The sequence below is a fragment of the Wasmannia auropunctata genome, unplaced genomic scaffold (assembly GCF_000956235.1).
Source record: "Wasmannia auropunctata unplaced genomic scaffold, wasmannia.A_1.0 LD335996.1, whole genome shotgun sequence".
NCBI classification, from domain to species: domain Eukaryota; kingdom Metazoa; phylum Arthropoda; class Insecta; order Hymenoptera; family Formicidae; genus Wasmannia; species Wasmannia auropunctata.
Window position 1 is genome coordinate 2,932,789 of NW_012026894.1, and position 11,470 is coordinate 2,944,258.

General features: G+C 46.7%; 1 protein-coding gene across 1 annotated transcript in view; it reads right to left on the reverse strand.

The window, feature by feature from the left end:
- Positions 1-1,065, reverse strand: part of LOC105453706 (transmembrane and TPR repeat-containing protein 1-like) — a 122,718-nt gene extending 121,653 nt beyond the window's left edge. The window contains exon 1 of the mRNA XM_011695870.1: positions 740-1,065. Within this exon, the coding sequence (XP_011694172.1) occupies positions 740-1,065 (326 nt within the window). The remainder of the gene's footprint in view (positions 1-739) is intronic.
- Positions 1,066-11,470: the final 10,405 nt, after the last annotated feature.

Sequence of the window (11,470 nt, forward strand, 5' to 3'; positions counted from 1 at the left end):
GGAGAGAGAGAGAGAGGGGGGGTGGAAGTTTCGTGTGCTCTACACGACACGTTACTGCACACACTACCGTATGCTCGGTCGCTTCCGCCGTGGTCAGAGAACGGTTCTTGCCGATCCGTCCTTAGTAGTACGACCATAAGGTGCATCTCCGATTGCACGGGATACCTATATGTATACGGCTATGTATCTACACACACGTACGTGTATATGAAGGTACATACATACATATATATGTTCCTTCCCGTATATATACATATATACGTATACAGCGGGATCCGAGATGTCCCAGTAAGAACGGCGAGGATGCCGGTGCTGCGAGCTACGTGGTCGTGCCATGTGTTTGGAACGTCAGGCAACCAGACACGTTTCTCGAGACAATTTCTTGCCGTCTTATTTCATCCGGACGGGATACGACCGTGCACCGAATCGTATTCACTTTTCTGTTTAACGGATTGTCCTGAAGGATCAGTTTGACAAACGAGCCGCAAGAAAGAAAACAGATTAAATCAAAACGTGGCAATACCTAAATTAGCAATTAGACGTCTAAACCCTCATTGAAAATATACACAATCCTAATGACGGCATAAATAATTTCGCGTGACCGTAATTTGATTTCGCGACACTTTCGGTCATTGCCTCAAAGCTTTCGTAGCTTTGAAAGTAACCAGGTCAATCCTCTATCTAATTCTCAAATGGTTCGACAAAGAGCTCGACAAACGTGAGAGAAATATTGGCTCACCGAAACGTCAAAGTGGTGAAAGGTCGATAGCTCTTGTGACTATTGATGCTCTCCATCGGCGTACCCCAGAAATCGTCGTTGAGCACGCTGCTCCACGACGCCTCGCCGATCACGTCCCTGTTTCTCACCACCGCCGGTATGTCGTCGTGCACGAAGTCGCAGTCGAGGGCATTGAGGTAACAGCCGACCGCGACGAGCGCGACCGCCGCGTAGATGCACCATCCCGGTGGCTCGTTCGCCTCAGTCTCGTTGCATCCGCCGCGGCCGCCTCTTTTGACCGACGATACCTGGCAGAAGCAGGTGGAACCGTTGTTCCGTCGCCTCATGTCGCTTGGCGCTGCTCGGTACCACGCACGAGATGAGATCTCACGTTCGTTCGTCCGCGAGCCCGAAGCACGCGCACTGTCATGAAGTCGCGGAGCCGTTTCTTCGGGCGCCGTTATCTCCTGCGCGATTGATCGCACTGCCCGGTGTGATTACACTGATCGCAATCGGAATCAGCTGACTCTCGCATTTCTAAGGCGAACGGCTCAGGTGCAGGGAGTTTGCGAATGGTACCCCGCGTCGTTTCGTGCGCTTAAGGATCGCCACTGTGCACCGTGTCAATTGCAAACTTCGACATTCCTATCCCCGCGACGCTTTTGTTTCATCAATGGCTTTGTGAGCGGACAGTAAGCCGATTGCTTGTGAACCGTTGGCTTTTCGGCTTCCCCGTCGAGTCAAAGTGACATGAGCCTCGCGTAACGCTGGCGGCGAAGCAACGCGATATGCCGCGGTGCTGCTAGCCGATGCCTCCCGTTGATCTCTCCCATTTAGGCCGACGACGCTACCCCGACGAGCATTCGTTTGTCCCGCGGTGAGCTTGACAAATGATTGCGGGAGTTCATTATTTATCGGGTCGGGCCGCGGCTCGAGCGTGCTCCAGATGAAGGGTGGCAGAGAGCGCGGATATTCCGCGCGTGAACCGGCTCACGACGGCGGATAATAGCCCTCGCGTGGACTCTTCTCGGGAATTGTCCCCGTGGGGATCGCAAGCGGATCCTTTTTACGTAACCGCGTAACGACGTAACAGCTCGTTACCGCGCCAGCGACCGGGTCGATCCGCTCTCCGGCCGCAAATCACTGATCCGCGCGGATCATTACGGATTCTCTCGGCGGAGTAAAACGCGATATGTCTATAGCTCACTTACCGCTCTTACCGGTCGTAGTAAGTGACATTAACGCTACGGGCTCTATAAGTTGCGACTCCGTTCCGGAGCAGGTCGCGCGTATTCGATACCCATTATCCGCATCTATAACTCTTATACAAACGGATTTTCAATTACGTTGACACGAAAGGTAGCATTATGCATTTCTCCCGACGCTCGACATGTTCCGTGTACTCTTATCTAACATTCAGTACAACGTTCGTGGAATATCACGGCAAACACAACCGATGGTATCGCGATTGCTCGACGGAAGATAACGATTTTCCAGGTAATTTTATAGTTTCGTGTCAGTGTCCTCGTGCACTTCAAGAGCGAGACCGCCTTCGGTCAGCGACGAGTCTTCATTTTTTTTTGCTGCATCGGTGGAATTTCGCAGAATTATGGAGAACAGGCGGCTACGCGCCCGAGAGGACGGCTGTATGACCCAGATACCCGTAGCCAGGGCTCCTCCGTCGCCACAATTTTACTGTGCATATAGATCTATACAAGCGGCTCGTATCTCGCCGGGGGCACGGCTTGAAATCCTCCGCGGCAGCGCCTTCGCCTCCCGCCGTCGACCTCCTGCCTCTTTCGCTACCACTCTCCTATCTCTTTTCCCCCTTGGCGCTGCGCCGCGCCGCTGCCGCTTGGCCGCTTCTTCTTGTTCCCCGTCCTCCTTCACCGCCCGCGTCGTCGAATTCAATCGTTGGACAAGTGTCACGACGATTTTTTTCTTCAATTCTCGCCTGGTCGTGCGAGAACTTAGGGACGAACTTTCGTCGATCTCACTATAGTGCGGTTCCCGTTGCTTGCCTCCGGCGAGACGTCACTCGAGATAAAAGTCGGGCATACTCGATATTCGAATACCAGTAAATGTTCCTCAACGTTCGACTTGTTCTTCCACGTGAAATTATGTCGAGCGAATTTTAACGAAAAAACAAGAGATTTTCGTACGATATAGAAAATTATAGATAATTTTTAGAGGTACTTGAGCTCCGATATCTCGATCTTTTTAAATTTGAACCGAAATATTATACTTGAAAAATTCAATATTTTGGTATACCGCTTCTTGTTTTCCGATTATTTTTATTCTATTTATTTTACTTCTCTGACGTTTCGTTAAATCGTACAATAGCCTTAAGATCGGCGTCAAAGACGCTAAAAACGCAGTCGCAGAGGTAAAAATTTAATTCCTCCACTGATCGGTGATATCGTTGGAGATGGTAGCTACGCGTTTCTTTGCTCGTTCAGGCGGAATGAACGTAAATGCCGTCTGTAATCTGACATCGGGCACCTCGCCGATTGACGCGGCGTGCAAGATCGGTATGCACCGCACATCGGAACGTCACAGATCACGGTAACGACATCGGCGTCGAGCTCGAGCGGGTCGTCGCGACGACGATAAGCGCGAGACTAAGGGACGACGGCATCCGCCCGGTTATATACCCGACGCACTCTGACCCGCAAAGCCGCGCCCGCGCACGAGCCACCCCCGGGGGTTTCCCTCCTGCCTGCATCCTCGCGCGCCTTCCCTTTCTTCTTCTTTCCCGTTTGCCCGCACCTGCTCAACCTTGGATTCTACTGACGTCATGTTGTTTACCCATAGCTTACCTGCCAAAACAGGCCTTTTCGGAAGACACGATAAGTTCAAACGATCAAACGTGGTACCGTTGGCAACACGAGCGTGACAATGTAATAATTTTTTTTATAACGATAGACAGTTTTTACAGACCGCCTTAAAATATTCAAAAACCTTACTCAATTATTATTATAACTAATCGTAAGAAACGGTAATTGCTAATTTCATTAGAAAAATATCATTTTATTCGACGATTTCAATTGCTCCACTTTACACTTCTATTTCCAGTGCTTATAGCTCATTTTAATTAAAACTGAAATCGTTAACGAGATTTCTACGTTACGCGTGATGTAGTTAAGAGCGTTTCGTATCGAATCTTACGAACAAGATAACAAAGATAGTACTCTGAGCAATTATTTATTACCTGTATTTCCCTCTCTCGGGGATATCTCGCGTCTAACAATACAACGGATCACGGTTCGCGAATCAGTGAACGTAATGACGATACGAGCTCGTTACCGACGATGATGATACGGTAACGAGCCCGTAGTGGAGAAGTGATGCTGCGCATTGTACGATTGAATTTGGTTATTGCCATCACAACCGCGAACCTGTATCAAATTGAAATTACATCAAGACATTGTTATCATATAATTTTAATTATTATTTGAAATCATTATCACAAATAAAACAGTTAAAGCGTAAACATAACAATTTGTACGTAATAATTTATACGTAAGCGTACAACACACGCATCTCCACATATAAATTTTGTGAGCAAGCGAGTATGTTTTCATTTAGAGAAAAGTTTATATTAAAAAACTACGAAATTAGTTTTTAAATTTGGAAACAACAGTACATACACACACACATATACACACAGAAGCACGGATGAAGCTTTTGAACAAGATTAATTAATATGGAGATGGATTAGATTCTGCTTCATTAGTTTCTATTTCTATTCTGCTTTTAATAATTTAGATTCTGACAGAGAAATTGTCTTGAGACTATCAAATAATAACAGATATATCAACATAAAGTGGCAAAGATAGATCTGAATTTTTCATGTCACTAATAAGCAAGTTTCGCTGCAGAAAGTTATAATTGAGCGAGAATACCGGCATTCTTCCATCGAGGAACTTAATATTAGCGACATGGCTGTCGCTCAAGTAATTCGCATAATGTACCCCGAGCTCGCAATTAATGATCATTTAGTTCGATGGCGCCGAGTAGCCGTCAGTGCCACGATTCGCAGGCGAGCGCGGAACTTTGGTCCGCCCCGACGCGGCGCGGCGCGCCGTTGAACTTCCGTATGAATCCACTTTCAAACTACACAAGAATTTTTAATTACAGACTCTATAGAAACGAAAAACGCCACTTACGTGTCACGTTAATGGTTCCCCGCATCCGAAGCGTCGGAGGAACGCGACGGGCCGGTTCCCACGCGACTTTCGACGAATTTTTATTGCCACGATTGAGGACAATGACGCAAGTCGCGATAATTACTTTATTCGCACTTACGGTCTTTATTCTCCTCGGTCTTCGAAGGTCTGTCGAGATATCTCGTGTTCTTCAAACGCTATAACTTTCGGGTTTCGAGCTATTGATCCTTATTTTGCAGCAGATTTTGAGCTGTAAACGTGACATCTCAGTCATTACAGTCACTCGGTACTTATCACGCAAGCTCGTAAAATGTTGAAAGAATCGATCTGACCGTTACCAGCAACGTGATTTCGCCGTGACGCGCTTAAGCTATTTCTTTGTGGACTTGCCGCTGAAGTATAAATTGGTTTTATGCTCTGCCGTGGAAGTTTCTAACTGGGAACTTATAGTCGCGGAACAAACGTCTGTAGACGGCACTGAAATATAGTGTTCAGACGCTCGTTGCGCCTGAATATTCAGCGAGTTCGCTCGCTCGCCACCTAGGTATGTCTCGCGCTCGCGCTGCCTACTTCGTTACACCCGGTTAACGCTTGCCATCGTCTGACCGTATTTAATAATGCACCTAACCGACGACGGCGCCGCCGACGCCCCCAGGAGAGCAAGGTCTGCCAACGACCGTGAAAAGGTGTCGGTGTCCTGTAAGTAAGGGCGGCCGCAATACGTGCAGCGCGTGCTCTCCCTCTTCTTCTCGTGGACTTGCCCGTCGAGGGCGCGGGAGGGAGGGAGGGAGCACGCGAAACGACTTCATCTGAAATAAAGATAAAGGCGGTGCCGCTCGTCCGCGCGTTTGCTTCGCTCTCCTCGTGCGTTTTCATTTATTAAACGCAGTGGCGTATCGAGCAATTGTCTGGCCCCCTTTTCTCCCTTTCACCCCGCTGGTGTAAAGATCAACCAATGGCGAGCGACGAACGAACGCTTCTCGTATTCTCGCACAGTCCCAACGAAAATAGCCCAGACATACAATCTGATTTTCTTCTTGCCGGTTTTTTATTTAAAATTTCACCGGGATCCTAGCGTCTTGTTAGCTCATTATACATCCCCGGCTGTTTGCCTATTTTATTGTCGAATCGTGAAATCACTTCGGTTATCTTGATCCTGCGAAATATTTTTGACTCACCCGGCGTGAGATAGTATCTCGGGACTCGAAAGCGCAATGTTGCTGCCGAGAAATCACATGTCGGCCGCGCGGATACCTCGCTATAACCCCGCCGTATCGATCGGCGGGAAATCTTAAACGCGGACCGACGCGAGAAATAATGCCTATAATTCGTACGTAACGCGGGACACGCGAACACGAGAACACGAAGGGGCATGCGAACGAGCGCGGTAGAGCTCGCGTCCGTCGTGCACTGCGGCGATTCCGCTGCGATTGCGAATTGTGTCGTCCGTAAACCGCGGCGTTGATACATGAACGAAAATTGGCGACCGGTCACTTGCAGCAGGACCGCGAGAGGTGTACGAAACCTGTTAACGCCGCTAATGAACTCGGACGGCGCAGCTTCATCAAAACAATTCTCGCCACGCGGGCGGGACGCCCACGAGATTTCGCGCGGCAGAGAGACAGTTTCGGCCGCCACAATAGGAACTCGGCGGACAATCAAAGGTGGTGGACATTCGGTCGGTCGGACGATGACGCGCACGAAACGCCGCCGGGGTGGAATGTATTTAATTAATGCACTCGAGCAACGAGCTATGTAGAATACACACGGACCGCACAGTGCCCGGAGAATCCGAGCGCAGTGTCGTGTGCGGGCTTACGCGGCGGCCACGCGTGCACGCGCACGTGCGGCAAACTGTCAAATTCGCTGCGAAACTCGGGTGAATGTTACGTGCCGGCGATCGCGGTCCGGTTCGCTGTTCCGCGAAGTAAAGCAACGTTTGCAATTTCCGGCAAACGACTCGCGCTCGCGAGAAGGACGTATTGACGAGGATTCCTGGCCGGAACGAGCGACCGAAGTCCGAACGAATTTCGCCATCCCCGCGCATACCTCGAGAGAGCACCTCTCTTTACGGTCCTCGCGCGCGCTCTTTCGCTCCTTCGTCTTTGCGTAGTCCACCGTTATAGGCGGGAATCGCGGGCTTACGAGAGAAGGGCGTAGACGCTCCCGAGGCTACAAATGTCGGAGGAATCCCGTCGACCGAGCAAGGTAGAACGTAATCGGGATCTTGCCCCGCCACCCGACACCCTTCACGCTACACGGGAAACTTGGAATGATTTCGAGCGTAGAGTTTCGGGCTTCGTCTTACCCCTCGGGCCTTTCCCCTTGGATGCTGCCCGAATGACAAGAGAGAAAGAGAGAGACAGAGAGAGAGAGAGAGAGAGCGCTCGTGCACAATACTTGGAAATATTACCTAACATTTCGAGTTATCACGCTACGAGCTTACTAATTGCATGCTTTCGGAGAATACCGCGGAAATTTCTGATTCTGTCACGTACTTTAACTTTTAATGAAAGTTTTTTTTTCTTCAAGTTGCCTTATTAATAACAAAAGTAGACACGTTACATGTGCAGGAATAGTTTTCCTTTCTTCAAGTTGCTTTATTAATATCAAAAGTAGACATGTTACATGTGCAAGAATATGCTGATAAATTAGCATATTTTCTTTTTAGCGAGATTAATAATATATATTCCAGATTGTTTGAGCGTACATGTATGAAATGGGAATATTATAATATAGAATTAATACACTCAATGTTGTTGAAAGCGTCAAACGGGTAAATCACTAAAGGACAATCTGCGCTGCGACGCGACTTACAAACGAAAGGCGGATAAGAGGATCTAGGAAGATGGCCAGGTAGATGTAACGAGAAGAGATATCTTCGCGTCAGCGGAATTTCTCGCAGAACGTGTTCGTGTCCAGTCGGCGAAGAAACACACGCGAACGACCGAGTACGATTTTAATTACGAGCTTATTCGCGCACGCGCGCGCACGCTCGCGCGGCTTGAAAGAGGCTTCGGAAAGAGGAGGACACTGGAAAGGAGTTACACAGGATTAGCTCCGAATTCGAAAAAGCGCGTTCTACTTTTCCCGTGCCGGAATAATGCCGCCACTATAGGTTCTTTCGCGAGATCACATTTTCGTTGCGAGGCGAGAGCGCAGATCTGCGTGGAATTTTTTGCTCTCCGATCCGTCTACACGGACACGGTAGACGGGCCTGGCGCACGATCGATCAATATAATCGCATCGGTAAACGGATCGGACCGTGAAGGACCGATCGCGTTCGGACGGCTTTCGACGGCGAAGCTTACGAGGTGGCTTACGCGCGTGCAAACGGCGCGCTCCCGATGCAAGTGATTTCGGCTTCTCGAGAGCTGACCAAACAAGGATACCGCCGAATTCGGTGTAATAAATTCACGGTTTCCTCGCGATTGGCTTGGCGTTGCTTCGCGAGCTGCGGGCGACGCCGCAATCTCCGATCGGTGGCTTAGCGACGCGAGAAGATTTGGCGGAGAGCCGTCACGGGATATACCGGGCGCAAGAGGTAGAGTGGATTATGCGAGAGACGGCCTTTCTGTGTATGTGTGTATATGTGTGCGTGGACGGGGACAAGAGCTAGACTGGACCGACCGGATTAAGGCTAGCCTTACAGCAAACTTGTCGAATTATCTTCGACTAAGTTTGTTCTGAAATTTCGGATGCGACGATCCGGGACATAATGGCCGTTACGAGCTGCGCCGATAATAACTCGGACGGAATGCGGAGTGCGGAATTCGGACGTAGTCGTAAATCAATTACAGGAGTCAGGAAGGCTCGTACGTTAATGAGTCTGTAACGAATTGGACGTCAGCGAGCGGCGGCGGCGGTCGACGGCCAACGGGAACGGACTCGATTATCAATTTATCGGGAATTAATGAAATCTGTGTTGGCGAGTATATTTTAATGATCCGCAAAGGGAGGATCATCGTGTCGGAAACGAGGGTACCGGCGCGACTCGCGAAAGCGTAAAAGGCGAGCATTACTACCCTCACAACAGGGACCGTCCGTTTTCAATCCTGGGATTTTTACGACGACTGGCATCAACATTTCATAAAGGATCGAGCAGAATGGAGCCGGGCACAGGCAAAAACGGTTTACGAGATGCGTTTCGTCCGCCATATTTTCGTCCGATCGAAACATTTTGCTCGTTTTACATTATTTACACGGGCGAGTCAGGCGGATACAAATGGGCGGCACAAAAATATCGGATCGACATGTAATATTTTAAAGCGTCGCTTAAAGTAACGCGACGGTAAATCAAACAGCGAAATGAGAACGATTGATATACACAGAACAATGTAATTCGATGCACATGCGGTCGCCTGCCTGTCTCCTCGCACCAGATCGTATTCATCGATTACGTACGATCGTGATTTATTATTTATAACCCTGTATACGTCTTTACGTATTTTTGAAAGAGCACAATTTCCCCAAATTAGTAGGAAAGATATCGGAAATCTTACTGTACACGTATAATCTCTTTGATGCGCTATCTTCGGTACAAATGTTACAAAAATATCTTTCGATTTTACTTTGGATACGATAAATAGCAAATTTACGTACACTGAGAGAAAAATATTTTGTGTTTGTGACTATAATTTCATAGTAAAAAAATTATGGTTAGGAGCACTATTTTTATGGTTATTATTACTATATTGTTAGTAACAATAACATTATATGAATAGCCCTACCAAATATTAAAAAACTTTACTATAAATTATAATAATTTCAAATATTAATATAATAAAATATTAAGATATGTATAAGACAAATAAAATAAATATTTATATGTAATAAATGCAACTACAATTATAGTAAGTATAACTATTTTCTTAACATTTGCGTACTATTTATATTGTAATAATAACTAAAAAATAAGTAAACAAAAAATAATAATATCCACAATCATAACCTATAGTATAACCATAATGCATTGTTAAAGCAGCTCTAATTTGTATGGTTAAATTAATTATAATTTTATAGCTGTCCCCAAAATTCACTATAAATTATAGTTAAATTATGGTTATTCCAATTATATTTTTCTCTCGGTGTACGTGAATTTCATATATAATTTATAGAAATCTATAAAATATGTACGGAAATTAGGCAACTTAAATCGCACGAATAGATTAGTGACCGGCCGACTAAACGTACGGCTTTTGCAGCCGACTGGAAGTAATGGGAGCTGGGACACCGCGATAACCGATGGAAATTTTTCTTCCCGCGATAACGCCGTCCGGTTATCGCCTTTAACGATTGGTCGGCGACATATCAACGATGGTCGCGCAGAAAACCGTCGATGCACCGCGCGCTAAGTCGAAACTTTTCCAATTTTCCACGACTTCGTATTTATAACTTCAGTACTCGCACCCCTTTTATTCTTTCTCGTCGGATTCCCTTTAAAAGCAACTTCTTGGAGTCTGAAGCCAATAATTTATCCTCCGAGGGGAGGGGAGGAAAAGGGGGAGGGAAGAAAAAGGGGCATAACCGAGCAACGAAATGTTGAATGGAGAATTCTACGAGATATATAACTCTGTTAGAGACAAAAAAAAATATCGCTCCCAAATTCAGTAAAAATTCGTACGTCACGAAAGTTTGTCGCGGCGGATGATCGGAAGTATTTTGTGGATCTTTAATCATGGGCACCCTTCTCTCGTTTCTTTTTCTCTTTGTTCCCCCGTTAGTAGAGCCTTTGATCGCAGGTGATGTGCGATTTGTCGCACGCAGCCACCATCCAGAGCTTTCTATCCTTCGCTAAGGATAATCTCAGAAGTGGTCAATCTTCACGCTTTTTCCTTTCGTTTCCCCAACTTTCGGTGCCCGTTTTCCCGAACGCGAAACATTTCTACGGATTTTCGGGGGCAAAAAGTCCGATTCGCCCGTCATTACGTGCCGTGACACGGCGGTAACCTGCCGACCCTCGAAAGCCTCGGAGAATACTTTCATAACTCAGTGATCCGCGACGTTCTTGCCTCTCTTAGGACGTCAACGAAATTAACAGAAGGGGAAAACAACCACAAGATATTCGATCTATAAAAAAGGAAACAACCTCACGGGAAGCTTAGTGGATTAGACCTGAAATATTGCGAAGAGAAAAGAAATTCGAGGGATGATGACAATGGAATTAAATATTTAAGAAACACCACGTGTGTCGATGAATAGCCAAGTTTTAGTGAATATAATATAAGCTTAAGAGCTATTCGTTTAACGTGACAGGAGATGACTTCAGAAATACTCGTTTAAGATATTTTTTTATACTTATTTTTTATACAGAGATCTTACGAATTATAAAAATTTGTTACAAGAATTCGCAACAAATCCATCATTCATGTCTTACGACGTTAACAATACTTACTTACTAGGGTAACTTTAGCGCTTATTTTATCTCTCGCGTAAATAGTAATAAGTCGTAAAATAAGAAGGAAGAACGAAAATATGAACATTCAAGAGGAAAAATCGATGAGGCGAACATCTCGAGCGGCTTAAACAGCGAAGTCGTCATAAAGCGATGTCGTCAAGGCCGAAAAGTTCCCATCGACGCGAA